A 19,983-nucleotide genomic window follows, 5' to 3' on the forward strand; every position below is an offset into this window, starting at 1 on the left:
CTCAAAAAAATCGTTCCAAAAGAATTGAGGCTAGCTGATTGGTGGTCGTATTAATTTCGAACGACTCAAAATTTTACACTTTGATATTGTCCAAATTTATAGGTTTTCAATATTTTCGTTTCACAAAAACTGTTCGATATGAATTAAGGGACAGTTGGAACATTCAGGGCTTTGCCGTGAAATACGAGCAGTCTTGTTATGGCTGAATGCGTGATTTTACGATGGAATGTATGAAGAACAAATCGGTCCACAGTAGGTAGTTTGTTCACCACGCACGATATACCGGGTCTTATGCACTAAACGGCCCAAAATCATTTTTTCTACATCTCTTGAACTGAAATTTTTGTGGTTGAATTTGATTGGCTAATTAGCCAATCAAGTTCCATCGACATTTTCTGCCATTTCAAATGAAATAATTAATATTTTGCCGTTTCAAGCAGATAAAAATATTAGCCGATTTAATAATTTGAATTTTTTTTGTCAAGCCGGTTTATTAAGTTTTCTTTGTCTGGGCAAGGTTTCACAAGTAAATCAAATTTAATTTGATTATTTTACAAAGTTCCATCTTTTCGGAAATTTCGGCTAATATTTTTATCTGCTGGAAAGGTTGATCGGAATGCCTGACCGTCTAACTTGAATTTTATTGGCTAAAATTACCCAATTAAATTCGATCGCATAATTTCCAGCTTACGATGTAGAAAATTTGATTTTGGGACGTTTAGTGCATAAGACCCGATTTACCACCCAGAAAAACGACACTAGTTTGAAAAAAAATGAAATGTGAAATGTGAACTGAAAAAATGAAATGTGTGACGTGAAATTCATATGGGAACTTCATACTTCAAAAAAATGAAATGTGAACTTCATATGGGAACAATTTGTATTACATACGCCATCTGGTCATTCAATTACAAATTGTTCAAGAACTTTTCATGGATCTCGGAACCTCGTTAAAAGCGTTGGCATCCGGCCGAGTTATTCAAACTTCTGAACACGTTTATATAAACTGTGTTTAAGTATAACGATCTGACTGCCTTGAATTATATTACATATCTGTTGATCTCAGATAGAGAGCCAAGAATCTCAAAGCTTGAGAACTCATGTTATTAATCAATTGCTTCTTAAGAGTGGAAGGTCATCTTTTAATTGGTGTACCAAACCGTTCGGATTCAGGAACTGCAACTGGCATACTCTACCGTATGACAAGCGTAGAAAAGTGTTTTAAATTTAAACAGCTAATTGTTCCGACTTTCGATACGAAAGTAACGGAATATTTGTGCTCGGGGTGGGTTTTTTTTCTTTTTAACTAGCCATTTTTGACGGAATTTTTTTATATCATTCGAAAGGTTTTGTTGTCCTGAGCTTAAATTTGAAAAGATATTTTACCTGTGATCATTTTTCCTAAAGTTACGGGGGCTTAAAGATTGCCATTTTGGCCAATTTGGGACAATTAACGCGCGATATATTTCGCGCTATTAACGCGTAAGCGGAGATTTAATCCGTCTTAGAAATCGTTCCAATTGGTTGAAAGAAGCTAATTTGCCATAATTGATTTGTTACAAGGAGCGAAATCTATCCTTTTGTACTTAATATGGCGTGTGGGGGATGATTTTCATAAAAAAAATTTAAATTTAAAAAAAAATTTCATTTTGTTTTATTTCATTTAATTTCTTAAATGTTATTACTGCTCCATAAACATTAAAAGGCGGTCGGAACATTCAGGGCTTCGCCCTGATACGAGCAGTCTTGTTTATGTTTTTAAATTGAATTGTTTCCATATTTGGTTCGGTCAGATCAATTTAAACGGTGTCGTTAGTAAAACTAATCATCCCTGTATTGCAAGTAGTTTCCGGGAAGCAAAAAAAAAATCAGAAAGAAAATTTTTGTTAGTTCATGGCAAAATATTGGCATCACTCGAAGACGGCAGCTTACACACTGACTTAATAATCACTGTTAGAAGCAGAATGCAGCAAAATTATTTTAAGAAAACCTGAGGAATATTTGCGTTGAATACAAAAATTACCAAAAATTGAGATTGATCGCTGTCGTTTGCGAATTTTTTTTGAGGGACTTTATTTTTCTTCAATTTTTTTGGCATTTTTATGCAACGGTTTTTGTTTCTGACTAAAATACGCTTCAAAATTATTATATATTGGCTCCAAGAAGTCTAAAGATAATTTTAACTTCGTTCAACCAGAAATGCCTGTCTTAAAATATTATCAAACAGCAAAAAAAAATCGCTATCAGAATTTAAAACAAAAATGTGGCAAGCAGAAGGGGGAGCTTTAGATGAGCCACCCACCCTATCGGCACATTAAGTGAGTTTAATACAAGATACAAGATAAAAGACATCTCAAAGCAGATTGCAAAATTCTAGCGTCGTCATTTCATTTAGTCTTGTGATGGTCTTCATTTTATTATGGTTAAATTCTAAGTTGTAAGTGACGTAATTATTTGTTCCGACGAATCTCGAAAGAGTGGGAGGGAACTGGGGCGTGGACTGGGATATGTCTAGCCGATTTTAGATGCCTCAAAAATCTCTTAGAGGGTCAAAAATAGAGACACAATGAAAGCTTTTAATTTGTGACTTGCATTCCAAATAAATGTTCAAAAAAATCAAGCAAACGAAAATTCAAGTCAGGACTAGTTTTTTGGTCATTATTTTGGTTTTTAATTTTCCAAAAGTCAAAGTTCATTGCAATAAAGATAGTAGACATAATGTAGTAATAGAAAGGCTACTCAAATATAAAAGGCTATTAATTTTATTGTTTACATATGAATCTAGTGGACTCTTTTCTATTCTAAATTATTTCACCCCTTAAGATAAGAATGCCATTTTAACTTATGATTTGATTCAGATTTTAAGTGTACAACTTAACTTAAAACTTTAAAAATCAAATCCAAATATCTGATTTTTCGACTTCTGAGCAGATTTTTTTCTTTCAATTTTTTTTAAACCTTGGAGAGGCAAAGATTTTAAACAAAATTTAACGGCTGATCGAGGGAATGAAAAAATATCCACGACGCCAGTCAAGCGGAGTCTATTGTTTTGTTTTTGAAAATAGGGCTCTTTTTCCTCCCCCCCCCCCCCCCCCACCTCACTCAAACATGAATTTTATGGTCTAACGAGCGGTCTTACAAGGTTAATTATGTTTGTCATGGACCAATTACTCTTCATGCCATTTTTCATGCCAATCGGGCAAAGTGAACAGTAACTTCAAATATAAAATTTTGCAGAAGGGGGGAAAAGAAAAAAGAGCCAAAAATAGATGCATACTCCAGTGCTCTGAATTTTAAAGTAAATGAAGCAGGTAGAAGTGTTATGAGTTCTCTCAGTTAAACTAAATATTGACTTTTTAAAATAAAAAAAAAATAAAAAAAAAAACTTCTGCCACCTGGTCAAACGGAGGATAACAGATTTAAAGAGGACTGAAATCTAATAGCAGGCGCAAGGAAAACTAAACTAAAAGTGTTTTGGATGAGACTACCTGCATTTTTCAGTGACTCCAATTCCGAGCTCAAACCAATGGCTGAAATATTCTCATTTTTATCTTATTTCTTCGTTTTAAAATAAGATTTAAATTTTCTTATAATAAATTTCCCTTTCAGTAGAGTCACTAAAAACTTAAACAACAAGTTCTAAACGGACAGTGAGCATTGAGTAGTGTACCGTTTTCTCGGCGAGCATCGTTTAACAATTTCTCCCTACCTTCTCTCCACTGCTTTCCAACAAAATAATGTAAGACAGAAAATTAGTAAGTCAATAAAACAAAAATCCCCTGGTATTGGTAAAAATTAACAATAGAAATAGATGAACAGTTGTGCATAACTGTTTTTCCTACTCGCTCATCCCTTTTTAATCAATCTGTTATATAAATATCATTTTAACTCTGGGGCCAGATCGACTATGATCTATGATATAATTTAACCGAGACTTATAACGTTAATTACTAGTTAAAACAAAAGGATCAATCAATCGACCCCATCGTTTTTTTAGTAAAATAATAATATCTGAACCAGACTAACTAGAAAGCTTATTTTGAAACTGAATTAATTGTAAACCGGCAAAGCTTAACGCCTATGCTAGGCACAAAATTAAAATAGGAAACTACGCGTTCAATGATTGTTAAAGTTTGTCTTATTGAAAATTTTCTAGCCCTGATCAAAATACATAAAAAAGACATGTCAAGTTTCTGTCTTTTACAACATTTTGGTACTCATATATCAACAGGTCGATCCAGTTCGTTAAACAGTGTAAAAAAAATTGGTTCAAAAACCAAAAGTTTCCATAACAAACAAAAATTTGACCCAGTTGTCTCGGATTTTTGCTTGATTTTAGCTTCAAACGCAGGAAAAGTTTCGTTGATTTTATCAACTGGCGAAAAAAAACTTAAAAAACAAATTGCTTCTTTGAAATTTTTGCTATCTGATTAGTTTTTTGAAAGCCAAGCTTTTGGAGTTTTCTCACTGCCCAATTTCATCCCTTGAGTTTTTTTGATTAAAACTGTCAGTACAGCAGCAAAAATTCCAGTTTTAACATCCATATCCATGGATTCTGGCGTAAGATTAATTTAAAATTTTAATAGATTTTTTCATACAGATTAGTTTGTTTGAAAACCAATTTCTTGGAAATATCTAAAGACAAATTGGGAAGAATCAAACCAGCAGCTTTTATGAGTTGTGTTGGTTGAAATGGTCCGTTCAGCAGCAACATTTCCAGTTTCGAAATTCATACCCAAAAATACTGGCCCTAGATGAAGTTAAAAGTTATTTTGAATTTTTTCCTCATATTAGTTTTTTTGAAAGCCAAGCTCTTGTAATTTTCTGAAGACAAATTGGTAAAAATGAAACCAGCAGCCCTTATGAGTTGTTTTGATTAAAATTGTCCGTACGGCAGCAAAAATTCAATTTTGTAAATCGGTATTCAAAAATTCTGGCGTAAGATGAAATTAAAAGTTTCTTTTGGCCTCAGATAGTTTAAAAGTTTTGAGCACAGGTTTTCGGGTTTTTTTTTCTGCCAAGAAAACCATAGCAACTGGATCTTTTCAGTCTTTGGTTTGCGATTAACACTTAATTTTGAGTAAAGAGCAGTGAAGTCGTTTTGAAGGTACCATCGCCAAAAATTTTGTGAACCGTGCCAAAAATCCCAAGCCCAGAATTGTTGCAAAAATAGCGAGCCCAATTTTTTGGTGTTCAAAAAACTGTTTGTTGCTTTTTGTTAATTCTCCTTGTCCTCTAAGTTTTTGCCCTTTGTCTACTGGATGCTTTTCTTATTCGTTCTTAAAAAGACGGCAAAAATTTTTTGTCGGGTAACCGTAGAGTTTAATCATAAGCCCTTTAAAGGCCAAATCTCGGCTTGTTTTCGACACTCGCCAAAATCTGCTGCCAAAAATTTTTCTGCTCGATTTTTTCTTGCGGGGGGAGTGATTATGATCTGAAGGAAAATTTTTATGGCCGTTAATTTTCGAAAATTTTGAGGGGAAGTCAGCGTGACAATATTTAAAATAAAAAGATGTTGCCCTTGTCTGTTTTTTAAATAAATGTTTTAAGTTTAATGTTTGAATTTTTAACCACTAAAAAGGCTGCACTTTTTTATTCATTTTTTTTTGGCCAACTGAAAACGAAATTTTGGCGCCAGATTGAAAAAAAAAGAAACCGTATTTGAGCCGAAGTCGATTAATCAAATTTGAGGTTCAATATGCCAAAATTAAATAAGCAAAAATTGTTTGCAGTGAATGTATTTTGGAAACTTAAATAGTCGAACTCATGATTGTCTCAACTTGCTCCTGTAAGTCCACAAAAACTATAAACAGACGGCTTGTCGGCTCACTTTATGGGCGGGTCTTGAATCTTAAATATAAATCAACTGCAAAAATTAAGATCTACAAAAAAGCAGCTAAACAGTTTTTATTGGTTAAAAATTGCTTATTATACAATTCCGCCAAACGGGAAAATGCTTGCCATACAATTCCATATTTTTTAAATACCCTTATTATGCCATTTTATACAATTTTCCAATTTTATGAAATTCCATGGATGTGTAAAGCCACCAGAAATTATACGCACGTTTTTAAATTCTACTCGGGATAATAAAATTCAAAAGTGAGAGGAAAAGGAAAAACAACCCAATCTGCTATTTGACCCGACATCCTCTTTCGTGTCGTCTGTATTTGCTGTTGTATCATTTTAGTTTAAGAAGAAAGCCGCCCTTTATTATCTCAGAGAGAATGTTTGTTTGTCTTGTATGAACGAGATAAACGCCCGGTATAGTTACCACTACTACCATCATCACGTGACCACAACCCTGATTGCATTTTAATTTCGTTTTAATGAAAACAAAAAAGAAGCTATTGTACAGCCAAGAGAAAGTATCGCGTCCATTCACACCGTCCCATATTTGACTCATTTTTTTTATGGTAGCTCAATCAGTATTATTATCAAGCACTTAGTGGCTTATTGAATTCTTTTTTTCTACCAATTTCCCTTAAGATAACATTTCATGGTATACAAGTAGATAAAAACGCATTTTCTCGATTATTGAATATTTCCTTCTTACCATAATTTCAAGCGTAGTTTTCCGCTTCCACCAAACCAAAGACCTCAAGTGAAAAAGATTCAATTCTACTAATGCCTAATTATTCTTACTTGTGCATTAAATTTTCCTCAACTTTTCTTTTAGTTTCAGAGTCGTAAGACTTTCTACCATTAAATTAATGAAATTTTATTTTATTCGAAAGAGTATAAAATATACACATCAAAATTAATATAAAAAGATTGAGGGAAAAGTGTTTCAATTTCCATAATTAATTTCTTTCAAACACTCTCAAAATCTTGCTTTGTGTGCTTTTAATTATTGAAAGTAGTAAAAAACGACTTGTTTTTGCTGCAGACGAAATATATATATTTTTTCTGATTTGCAAAACTTTGCAAAAAAGAGAGACTGCTACTTTGCATTATTAAAAACTGTAACTGACATTTAGCAGAACCGCTACAGAAGCTGAGCTGGTGAAATGCAGGTACGTGCAGAAAACATTTCCTTTCTTGCTTCTTATTTTTTTGTGGATTAGTCCCATTTTTTAACTGTGGGTGTCATCTACATTAACACCAAGAGGCGTGAACTTTACCCGAGTAGTTACCATTTTCAGCAGAGAATGACAGGCCTACCGTTATTTTTGGTCCAATTTTCGAAGAAAAATACGGAATTTTGTACTCGGGGGTGGTTTTTTCTTCAGTCAAGTTTCGGCTTTTTAACTAGCAATGTTTGACATTTTTTGTTATGATCCCTAAGTTCTTTTTGTCCTGAGCTCAAATTATAGCTGTGATCATTTTTGTAAAATTATGGGGTTTTAAAGATTTTCATTTTGCTAAATTGGGATAATTAACGCGCGATATATTTCTCGCTATTAACGGAAATGCGGATACTCAGTCGTTCCAAATTTAATTGAGACATGCTAAATGATCTACTTAATACCTAAGTATATGCTAACAAGACTGCTCGTATATCAGGGCAAAGACCTGAATGTTCTGACTGCACTTAGAGCCAATTGAAAAGTTTTTGGTTGAATAGTTGACAAAATAATTGAGAAAAAAAAAGTTTTTTTTTTCACTGTCTCTTCATTTTATCCCCCCACACGCTATGAAAAAAAACTAAGGGTGTATTTACCGTCCCGTATTGTAATAATAAAATTAAATTGCTGTTCAATTTGGAACGCACTATTTATCTTCTTACACGTGTTATAATATGCAAAATATTGCACTTCAATTATCCAAAATTGGCGAATTTGACAATTTTCAAACGCCCATAATTTTACGAAACCGAATCACAGGTGACTTGTCTTTTCAAATTTCAGCTTAGAATAACAAAATCTCTCAGATACTAAAAACATTATGTCAAAAACGCTGAATTAAAATGTCGAAAATTGACTCATTAAAAAAGCACGCCAAGCATACCTCACTTTCTTCGAAATTCGGAACAAGTATATCGCATTGTACTAAACATAGAGCGTGGGGGAATCATTTTCACAAAAAGAGTCAGAAAAAAGTTTTTGTTAATTGTTTTTTGGTAAACGTTCTCAATTTTTTTAACCGAAGACCACTCCATAAACTTTAAAAGGCAGTCTGAACACTCAGGGCCCTGATACGAGCAGTCTTGTTTTTTTGTTTTGTTTTGCAAATGATTAATTTCAAGGGAACAAAATATATATTTTTTGCGTGACCATGACGCTAGAAAACATCAGAACTTCTTGAAAGCTGACTCAGTTCATTCTTGTTGTTCCGAATTACGTAAAGAAGGTAACGGAATAATTGTGCTCGGGGTGGTTTTTTTTCTTAAGACAAATTTCGAATTTTTAACTAGCCATTTTTGACGGAATTTCTTGAAATCATTCATAAGCGACTGTTGTCCTGAGAATAAATTTGAAAAAATATTTCACCTGTGATCCTTTATTGTAAAGTTATGGGGGTTTAAAGATTGCTATTTTGGCCAATTTGGGACAATTAACGCGCGATATATTTCGTGCTAATAACGCGTAAGCGGAGATTTAATCCGTCTTAGAAATTGTTCCTAATTGGTTGAAAGAAGCTTATTTGCCATAATTTGTTTGTTACAAGGAGCGGAATCGTTTGTTTTGTACTTTATATGGCGTGTGGGGCGATGATTTTCATAGAAAAATTTTCAAATTTTAGAAAAGTTTTTCATTTTTTTTTATTTCATTCAATTTTTTTGTTGTTGTTCATGTTATTACTGCTCCATAAACGTTAAAAGGCAGTCGGAACTTTCAGGGCTTCGCTGTGATACAAGCAGTCTTGTTTAATTTCGTGTTGCTTCCTTTTTACTGATTTTTAGAATAATTTTCTTTTTAGGGCAAGAAATACGGCAGCACACTGCAGGTGCCGAAGATCACATTCGGAGCGGCAAAATCCAAATCCAAACTGGAAAGAAAAAAATCGTCTTCAGTAGCCAACATTGACACTTCAAAACAGTCGGTGGAGGACCAGATCTCGGATTTCTGTGGACGGCAGACACCCAGAGCCGTTGCCTCTTCCTCGGCAAGATCCGAAGCAGCAGCAGCAGCAGCCGGCGAAACGAGCACGGAACACAGTTTGAGTAGCTCGTCGAGTTGCAGTAGTTATGCCAGTCGTGGGGATGACGACGGGAGGCGTTGCGGTGAGAGTGGGGGTGGGGGCGATAGTAGAAGAGGGAGTATGATGAGAGAAAAAAGTCTTAGTTGCAGCCAAGGACTGAATAAGCTGAGTTTGATACCCATTACGAAGAAGCACAGCTTCACAATTGGTGAGTTGCATTGTAAGCTAAAATAGTTTCTCGTAAATTATTCTCCTTTTGGCACAGTTGAAGAAGAAATTAATTGAAAAACAAAAAAAAACAGACTGCAAATTAAACCTTAGTAGATTCACAGGTCTTTTTTTGAATTTCATAACTCCACAATTTAAGTTCATAGCTACAATCAATTAATCAAGAAATCCAAACTACCTTCTGTGTCAAAGTCAAATTGATTTTTTTAAAAGAAGAAAAACTGGTTTAAACTGGTCTTTTGGGTCAGTCGTCAAAAAATGTTCGCGAGACTGATAAAAAACACAGTGAAAAAAGAACAGGGAAGGGGGGGGGGCTGCTGTGCTAGATAATCTTCCGACTATTAGAAAATAGTCCGACCAATTTTTTGCAGCTCAATCTGATTCGAATTTTAAAACGATAATTCGCTAAATCCCATACGAAGCTTATCTGTATCACCTGATTTCGCATTGGAGAAGTTTCACTTGGAACCAAAAGACAGGAACAAAAAGTTTACATGTATTTGTTTGTGAGTGGTCATAAAACGTATAGCTGCTAATTAATAAGTACTTGTAATGAAAAGAATCAGGAACCAAATTAACATCCTCCCTCCCTCCCCCAAAGCCGTTTTGGGGGGAAGATGTTAATTTGATTGGTTCTGGGCTCGACTTTTTCAGCCAATCAGAGCAGCGCATTTTACACGCAACGCTGGGCAAATTTAAATTAAATTGAACGCTTGGGTATAAGATCTTATAACTTGGTCTATTTTGTGGGGAGGATGTTAACGTGATCTTATAAGACTTGATTTATGAGGGGCAAAATTTTTCAAGAATATAATCAAAGGGGGTTGGTTAAAATGACAAAAACTGTTTGATAAAAATACCACACCGAGCGCGAATATACTGTTCTTTCTTCGAAAGTTGGAACAGCAAGGATCGCAAAGTCAAAAATTTTGTACCAGTTTTTCTTGATACTGAAAATCATTTTTGGATTTTTTAGATTCGTTCTGATGACGCCCAAAAATGATATATTTCATTCCGATTATCAGTTGTAGTGCCTAATTTTGCGTGAAAAAAATTGAAAAAACTGTTGGAAAAAAAAAACAAAAAGACGCACCAAGACAAACATTTTTCCCCCAATTTCAGTGGTCCAAATAACAAAACTGGTCGTATATCAAGCAGGTCTCTGAGTATTTCAACTGTCCTGTAAATGGTCTCAAATTTTTTCGCCAAAGAAGTTTTAGATAAACTATTTACTTTGAACCTTTTATTTTTCAATCTTAACAGCCAATATAAAAGATTAACTGATAAAAATTGAGTTTTTTTATCAATTGGGGGGGGGGGGGGGGGGGCTGTTTTGGGCGCAGAAGACTCAAGGTGCGAAAAATTTTATTACCCTTTAAACCGTCCTAAGTAATTATTGTCCTTTAATTTGTCCTAAGCTGACTGGTTTTATCGCTATTTCTATGAAGTTCAGAACAAATTAATAATGGTTGGTTGATAAAACTGTCGCTTATTAGGAAATTTACGCTTGCGGAATTCATCTGACCAATCAGCTTGCCTAAATTCAATTTGGAATAATATTGAGTGCGAGCTCAAGTTCTTTGCATTGAGCATTCAGCATCATAAATTTTTCAAAGGACCCCAATGAGTTCAAAGCGCTTCCAAACTGGCAATTCAAAACCCTCGGTATGTTACAAAAAAGGTGGTAGATGAATTAATTTTTCATACTTGAATTCAAGCGTTCGATATCGCATTAGGTGTAGAAAAAAATGTTTTTCTACAACATCATTATTTGATGGCCAAAATTGTTCTATTAAAAGTTTTCTAGTATCAGGGCAAAGCATTGAACGCTTTGATGGCCGTTCAAGGGGTCTGCAATATTGTTGGTGGACAAATATTGGAGGAAACATCCAAGTTTTTTTATGTTTATTTGCGATATGCGGCCCATGGAGTTCAGAAACTTAGACGACAGGAAATTAGACGACCAAAAAATAACGAAATTTAATTGCGTGAATTTTGTTTGCAGACTTAAATTAACTTTTGGCTGAGTAAATACTGGTTGTCCAATTTAGACAGTTATTTGCGTACATACTTGAGTAAATATTGGTTGTCCGTAATTTCCGTTTCTTTACGGTCGTCTAATTTGTTTGTCGTCTAATTTCCTAGGCCCCCATAAAACCTATTCAAGAAAAAAATGTCGAGTTGAGTATGGGCCGCATTGTTTTTTGAATAGGTTTTATGTCCTTGAGTCTGACTGAAAAAACAGTTGCATATTATATTTTTACTTGCCCCTACACATTTAAAACAGCCAAATTGACTGCTTGTGTCAACTTTTTCGTTAAATTTTCAAATAGTTTGTAAACTTTTTTTTTCTACCCGCACTCAGTAAAAAGAGAAAATAATCAATTATATTCTAATTATAATAGTTTTTTCAGCAAAATTATAATTAGTTATAAGCACCAGTTTTAAATATTAAAACACTTTATAATCTATTATAATGATAACACTTTTGGTGACATTTTGTTAAATTATAATCAATTATAATTGATTACAGTTTTTCCGAAAATCCCTTTTTATCTATTATAATAGATTTTAATCCCTTTTTCTATCAAACTATTATCTCACAAAAAAATCAATTATAATGGATTCTAATTTAGCTATTCTGCATGAAAATACAGTAAAAATCAAATATAGTGCAAATTTTAGCTATAAACAGGGGCGGATCTAAGACTTTCTCGAGAGAGGGGGGCGATTTTCAAAAAAAAAATTTAAGTTGACCAAATTGATTTTATGAGCTCTCCTAACTCACTATAAAGACCACATTTTGATAAATTTTTCTGCGCCGCAGGCGGAATTATGAAAGATGAGAGAACAGGCCAAAAGAGGCGTTTTTAGAAAAATTTTGGGAAATTTTGATCTAGAAATCGCGTTTTTTTTGGCGCGCTCTCCCCCCTCAAAATTAGTATCTATTAGCGCCAAAGGCGCCTTCTGAAAGTTTTTATGCTCCGTCACCAAAAATGGATATCTCAAGATAGTTCAAAGGGAGAAATCCCAGCCCCCCCGCCCCGAAGTGAAACATACGGAAGCATAATTCAAGAGCTCAACCTATTGGTTTTAGATGAGATAACTGGCAAGGCTTCAAACAAAACAACAATATATTTTTGAAGAACCGTTTGATGTTCTTCATTATTAGGATCAGGACGGGCGGATTTAGGGTTTAGGGGAGTGGGTTGCGGACGCCATTTTGAAGGATTCGACTCCCTGTCGCCCGAAAGGGTCCCTACTTTTAGTAATATGAGATATCCATATTTGGAGACGGACCACAAAAATTTTTTTTAGGCGCCTTCGGCTCTGATATTTTTAAATTTTCAGTGAAAAGTGCGCGCCAAAAAAAAGTAATTTTTTGTTCAAAATTTTCCAAAAAATGACTAAAAACGCTGTTTGGCCTGTTTCTTCAAAAGTTTGCCTGCGTCGCACAAAATTTGTCTAAAACAGGGTCTTTTCAGTGCTTTGGTAGAGCTCGGAAAATCAATTTGGTCGACCTTAAAAAAGGTCGATGAAGTCTGTGGAAATTTTTCGAAAATCCGCCTCAACCCTCCGAGAAACTCTCATATTCGCCCCTGGTTTACTGATTTCTTAATTCCTACTGATTTTTACTGTGTTTTCATGCAAAATAGATAAATTATAATCCATTGTAATTCGTTTTTCTTGTAAAATAATATTTTGGTAGAAAAAGGATTATATTCTATTATAATAGGTTATAATAGATTATAAGAGATTATAAGAGAATTTCGGAAAAATTCTAATCAATTATAATTGATTATAATTCAATAGATTGTCACCAAAAATGTTATCAATATAATGGATTTTAAGTCGTTTAAAAATCTAAAATTGGCGCTTATAGCTAATTATATTTTTGCTAAAAGTACGATTAAAATTTTAATATAATCGATTTTTTTCTCTTTTTACTGAGTGCGGGTGTCAATCAGTTTAAAAATTTTCAAGGACCAAAATAACATTGGCTCAATCATGTTTGAATTTGACCCCCTCACCAACCAAAGGGTCCCCCCTTTGGTTTTTTGTTATGAAATCCTCTTTTGGCTGAAAAATCCTTAATTTTTTCTAAGGGGTCCTTTGGCGCCAATATATACTAATTTTAAAGGGAAGCACGCTCCAAAAAAACTCAATTTTTGGTCAATTTCCATAAAATGCCAAAAAAGAAATAAGCATTTTGACCCTTTACTCAAAAAATTGCCTGTGGCGCAAAAAATAAACAAATTGGTCAGCCTAAAAAAGGCCGACTTCATACCATTTCTTTTTTTTGTGTTATTATGCCTGATTGCGTGATTATATGATGTAAAGGATGAAGTGCGAATCTGTTTACAGGAAATGGTTGGATCGACATGCTAAATTTTTTTGAGTCTTAACAATTTTAACATAGTTTTTCAAAATAGGAAATAAAACATTGAGGAGAAGTAGAAAATAGCCTTATTTTCTTGCAATGAAAAATCAGGTTTTCATTCTCAAGAGAAAACATAAACACTAAAAAGTTTGCGAAATAAAAGAAATTGCGATTACGGGGAATGCAAAAAGTCTTTGACTTAAGACTGGCTGATATTCCTTGTTATTTAGGCTTGAAAAATTTGTTACCGGCCCAAATGTCCAGAAACAGATTACAAAATCAAAAACAATTGCGCGTTAATTTTGAGACATCTAAGAGTTTTATAACCGAATTGTTTTGTCAATAATACCCGCTAGTGACAAAAATGGATTTGGTTGAACATTTTTCAAAACTAACTTTGTTTTTGGGAAATTATCTTGTGAATAAACAAGACTGCGTCTCTACCAGGGCAACGCCAACTTGCTCTGACTGCATTTTTATTGAGTCGAGAAAGGCAAAAATACTGCTCGTATCAAATGCTCAATCAGAAAGCTTGACTGTTCTGATTGTCCCATGGCATCGATGAAAAGGATTTTGTCTTTAAATACTGTTGAAAAAAAAAGTTCGATATTTTATAACGCCGTAATCTCTGCAAACTTTATGTAACATACAAAGTGACATACTTCGCATCTGGTAACGTAACGTTAAGGGCAAATTGCTTGCGTCAATTCAGTTTGATTGATTTAATTAGCCGATCACGCTTTAAAGGACGAATATCGCTCGTTCATTATTCTAATTTAAACTTTTAAAAATTAAGATCAAAGGTAAAACACAGGTTTAAATTTGAGCTCAATGTGTCATTATTTGTCAATTGATATAAAAACTAAAATACAATTGCTTTAAGCATAATCAACCCACATTTAGAATAAAAATATTAATTTCCATTTTCATCTCTTAGGGGGTGTATTATTGAAAAAACCCACTAAATTTAAGTTTAAAACCAATTTTTTCACCGGTCTTTGGCTCACGTTCGACTCAATTTTCTTTTTCATGAAATAAATTTTATTTATTTTAGTCTGACTGACCAAACCATTATATGTATTAAAAAATCGAATTATTGCTTTCACGTTATTGGCTAACTTTAGCCAACCAAATCTAAACAGATAATTTAGGCTACAAAAATTTTGAAAAGCCAGCATAGACCGGGAGGCGAAGCCATAAGCTGAATGGTCTGAGAACAGAAAGAGTTCAAGAGCAGAAAAACAGATACTTATTCATTTTTATAAGCTAATCGATAATACAAGTATAAAAATTGTCAATATTACCCAAGAAACAAACAAATTATGCATAAATTGAATAACTGAATCAATTTTTTTTTGGAAATTCGTTACAAAAATCATGATGGAATTGCTCAGTTGATATATAACTTAATCATTTCTTCGAATTTTTTTGTTAACACTTTTAAATAGTACCTAAAACGGCAGTTGGCCTAATTTTTTTGTTTTGTACCGACCATTGAAGGAGTGAGGAACTTTGTATTCGGGTGTGTTTCATTTTTTTCGCTAAACCAGGTACCATAAAGAATTATCCGAATGGGTCAAATGATATATCATAAGAAAGCATGAGTCTTGATTCAGTCGTGATTGTAGCAAATTTAAAAATTTATCAGAAAAATATATAAGTGCCGAGGAAACGTTGTTGGAAGGTTCTGAGATTCATTTTAATTTCGAGCGAGTAACGCGATCGAGTAACGCTCGTTATATGATATTGTTCTTTAGAATTTTAGGCTCAAAACATTTGGTTTTACTATAAAGAAAATTAGTTTTTGATGTTTAATTTAGCGCTGAATTGTCAAAAAGAGTTTCTAAAATATTGCGCAAAAAATTGTCATTTTTAAATTTTTTGTTTGTTATTCAAATGTTGTCGATCATGCCTAACTCATCAATTTTCTGCGCAATCGTATATTTTTCTAATCACACCACGCACTAAAAACGGCTCTAGTTTGAAGAAACACGAAAAAAATTTCCTATTTTTTATGAATATGGTCGGAGCATTCTGGTTTACTTGCGCAGCAATCGGCTATCTTTGTAAGTGTTTCGGGAATGCTCGCAAATTCTGAAAAGTTGCCCATGTTTTCAAATTTGAACTGGGTAGACAAGTTTTTATTCTCTTTGAAATAAACTTTTTGTTTTACTTAGCAATAAAGTGAAAATAGAAACAAATGTCTTAAGAATTGGCTCTGTACCACTTTATTTCTAAACTATTCACAGGGACCAAATACAGACTGCTTAAAATTTTTTCTACCGTCTTCATATATTGAACTAAATGATTATCCAAATGATCTTTTTCACCAACTAAAAATACCCATTTTGTCAGTGTGATTTAAAAAACAATGCACTAATGGTGTAAAGGTCTAGAAGTTACAGTCTAACAGTGGGATTGATAGATTTGTATGAAAATAATAGCACTCTATATAAAATAAGAGCACTTTATTTGAACTCTCATGATGAAACCAAACCCTCTACCAATTTTTATCAGTGTGTTGCTTGTTTCGCTGTAAACATCGATCTTGTTCATTATGGCGTTACGCCATTGAATTAGCTCTGGTATTTAGTTTGTAATTTGAATGTCAAAATTTGTTGAACAGAAAATCTTCGTTGTTTTTGAAGCCCTCGGAAATTGAAACCCAATTTCTTATATTTACACTCATATATTAATTTTGCAGCAAAAAAGAAGCAGCTATCTAAGGCGAAAGCTATATAAGGCTAAAATAAAAATGTTAACTCGGGTTACATGTCTATGGGAGTGCAACCCTGTGGCCATCCATGGAGCAGGCCTGGCCAGGGAAAACCATGTCAAAGTCTTGCAGGGATTGATATGGACTTCCTGGAGCAGTGTAAGAGCCTAGGCCTGGGACTATTATGTTTATTTTTAGTTTTGCATTTAGTTTATTTTTAGATTTTTCAGATTTCCAAAATATTACGTGCCTGCCCGAAAATATCATCAACCAAAAAATATTCGCATATACGAAAACCCACAGGTTAACTGGCAAGAATCTCGCAGGTAAACTGCATTTATAGATTCACTACTGAAATTGAATTCTGAATTTTCACTGACTTAAGACAACAAAACAAAACTTTTTCTGTGTGGCTAGATAGCTTCTACCTCAAAACACAGTGTTTGAAAATTTTGAGATAATTTTCTGTCATACTTTTGGCTTATTTTACCAATTAAAGCAAACAAAAACTAGTTTTGGCTCCACCTACGACAGTACAGTCATTAATTACAACTTTGCATGCAATTTTTAATCAAATTAACATCCTCCCCTGTACAAAAAATGTATTAAGTGTATATTACAGCAGAAATCATATGTATTGGAATAGCGTTGCTATTGCCGTAATAGCAATGCACACGAAAAACTCGCACTCTTGATAGCCAAACAGTAACAAATGCAGTCGGTCCACTGTCTCGGGAGCTTGCCAACAGAGCGTAGGAGTCTCTTGAAAGTTACAGCTTGTCATGGCCGCTGAATACTTTAAACCGAGAACCGGCATAGGTGTTTCGACCTTGCCCTCTTGGGAATTAATAGCGTCACCAGCACCACTTCTATTTTAAAAATTTTCCCGGAATTGATCAATTTTTTCTTAAAATACGCAGCCCCCGAATATAATCACTTTAATTAATCCATGCTGACTAGCTCCTGACTAAATTAGATTATTTTTTACTGTTTTTGTTCAAAATGATTTTCAGACTTTTTGGTGTTCTATTTAAGTTAACCAATCAAAATCAAGCTGCGTGATGTAATTTTCACATTTTTTGTCACTGCTAGCAAATCGAACTGACGGGATTTAATACCATTACCAACATAACTCATTATCAAAATCAAAATTTTTCAAAAATTAATTTTTTTTTCATTTTATATTTAGAGCCCCAAATATAGTCGCTTCAATAAACCCGCGCTAATTTTTTACATTTATACTAAATAACTGCAAAGTTATTTGATTTTATTAGATGCGCAAAACATTTTTAAAAATCAGCATCTGATAGAGCAGTCAAACCAAAACAAAATTCCGAGGAAAAACTTCAATCCTTCAACTTGACTGCAGTTTTTGACTTAAAAATTGATTTCCGTTGCGATCAGCCAGAGTAATGTTACCGGGTACTTAATTTAATCCTCATTAGTAATTTTTGCTCTCACAGGGTTTTCAAATTAACTATTTGATGTTGCAGTGGCAATGCAGTTTTATTTGGTGTATATAGTGTTGGCGGGTGATTAATGGGCAAAGACAATGAATGAATAATGAATGAATAGTTTTTAGAATAATTTTTAGAAATGATTGAATAGTTTTATGTTGCCGGCTTTAAGGATTTCGTACCAAAATCTTTCGACTTACTTACCGAGTGTTTTATTTCAAATGCTTAATTGTTTTCTGTAAATTTCTATCCAATTTCGAGATGCGTAGATTTTGTTTTTTATTAAAAATTTTAGGGGGTGGGGTTGTCAGGGTTGATTTGCTTTCCTTGGGAAATCGACTAACTACCGCCCTTATTTCCCCCTTTGGTGTTATTTTACAACAAATTATCTTTAATCAACCCTGAAACTTTTTGTGTACAATTTCTGCCCCAATACGCTAAACTTCAAGTAGGTTGCTTGTCAAATAGAGCCTTAAATTGTCTAAAAACGGCTTTTCTGGCTCAGTTTTGCAAAAAAAAGATTGAGAGATTCTTGGCTCAAAGTTTAAAGCTCAGAAAATGTATTTGGTCGCTTTAAAAGCGGCCGACAACTTGTTTCCGGCTTTAAATACTTGCAAATTGAAATGCAAACTTTTGAACACTTTTCCTTCAAAATCCGCTGTTGATCTATGCAGTAGATTCTTAATTGGTGATTATTTTTGATAATAAAGTTTCATAACATTAAAAAATAAGAATTTGAAAACGTAAGCTGCTGCAACTGAATCTCGGTAAATAATTATCTTGAGGCACAGTCATAAATTACTGGTAATAAGATCATCCAATATGATGTTAATAAGATATTTTGCTTAACTTCAGATTTACTGGACATTGAAAACAAACCGAGAAGTGTTAGCATTGGACCACATGTGAAGGTGCAACTTCAAATGTCATTCGAGGACCCAATCACGGGCGAGTGGCTCACACCCCACGAGTACATTTCCATAGCAGTCGACGACACAATACGACTCAACTCATTCCCCAACGAGTGGAGTCTTAACACCTGATTTCGTAATATTTATGCAACATCCACCTCTATATCAAGAAGGACGAGTTGCGTCATCTACCAGAACTTAATAACTTTTTTGTTCCATATTTTCATATTATGCAACATCCACCTCAATATCAAGAAGGACGAGTTGCGTCATCTACCAGAACCTAGTCACTTTTTTGTTCCATATTTTCATATGTGCATATATGCTTTTAATTAAGTTATAATATTTGTTATTTAGGAGTGTTTAATATGAAACAAGAGTTTTTGTTAAAAATGGGAATTTTTAAAACGAGGTTTATTCAAATCAATCAATAAAAGTCATTAAAGGAAAAATTATGTCGAAAAAGAAATGTTTTTATTATGAGATACCGGATATCGTTTCATATTAAGCAAGCCTTTCTATGGTTGTTATCCGTTTAGATAAATTCAGTTTTATTATTTGAAAGTTGTTTAGAATATAATAAACGTGAAAAAAAATTAAAATTTTACTCCAAATTTTTTAAAAGAGCGTCCAGATTTTTGAGTTTCCAGGCCACGAATTTCGAGCAGCGTCGGATCTAAAAAATATTCTTGATTCGATAGAGATTTTTCTTTGGATCAACCCAATCACTTTTTCGAAGGTTTGCCCAAAAATCGCGTTTAATCAGCGCGTGCATTTCCTAAATATAAAAAATCCCAATGTTTATTTTCTACGGTAGGTCAGATTCTACGGTAGAACATTCTAGGCAGAACATTCTACGGTAGGTCAATTAGGCGAGAATCTACAGTTGATCTAAATGTAGAAATCGTCCTCAATTATTTTCAAAAATTTTAGCTTTCTTACAGATTCTATCATTTAAGGCGGGATAATTCAAGACCCAGTTTGACCAACAAAATCTTTGAGGGAGGAACTTGATTAAATGATGGTGGTTGTTTATAATTTAACGCAATTTTACGATAGGTAGCACATTTATTCACTAGCATAAAACTCGACAAGTATATATGATTTAAAAATGACAATCGTACCGACTAGCATCAAAATGGAAACAGAAAATTCAAACATTTTGAAAATTCAAATCATTTTGCGCATAAAAATAGATTAATAACA

General features: G+C 33.6%; 2 protein-coding genes across 3 annotated transcripts in view; both read left to right on the top strand.

The window, feature by feature from the left end:
• The window catches only part of LOC134842433 (very-long-chain (3R)-3-hydroxyacyl-CoA dehydratase hpo-8-like), a 491,300-nt gene that overhangs the window by 290,902 nt on the left and 180,415 nt on the right, over positions 1-19,983 (top strand). The window lies entirely within an intron of this gene.
• On the top strand, positions 5,997-19,236 carry LOC134842395 (uncharacterized). The gene is made up of 3 exons (XM_063858711.1): positions 5,997-7,016; positions 8,863-9,292; positions 18,722-19,236. Exons 1-3 carry the CDS (start codon positions 7,011-7,013, stop codon positions 18,907-18,909), a joined length of 624 nt encoding a protein of 207 aa, XP_063714781.1. The 5' UTR covers positions 5,997-7,010; the 3' UTR covers positions 18,910-19,236.

The sequence above is a fragment of the Symsagittifera roscoffensis genome, chromosome 3 (genome assembly GCF_963678635.1).
Source record: "Symsagittifera roscoffensis chromosome 3, txSymRosc1.1, whole genome shotgun sequence".
Taxonomy (NCBI): domain Eukaryota; kingdom Metazoa; phylum Xenacoelomorpha; order Acoela; family Convolutidae; genus Symsagittifera; species Symsagittifera roscoffensis.

Bases quoted from the DNA above. Each gene is read 5' to 3' on its own strand.
- LOC134842395 (XM_063858711.1), top strand. The intron at 9,293-18,721 runs GTGAGTTGCATT...GCTTAACTTCAG, and splicing joins GAAGCACAGCTTCACAATTG to ATTTACTGGACATTGAAAAC.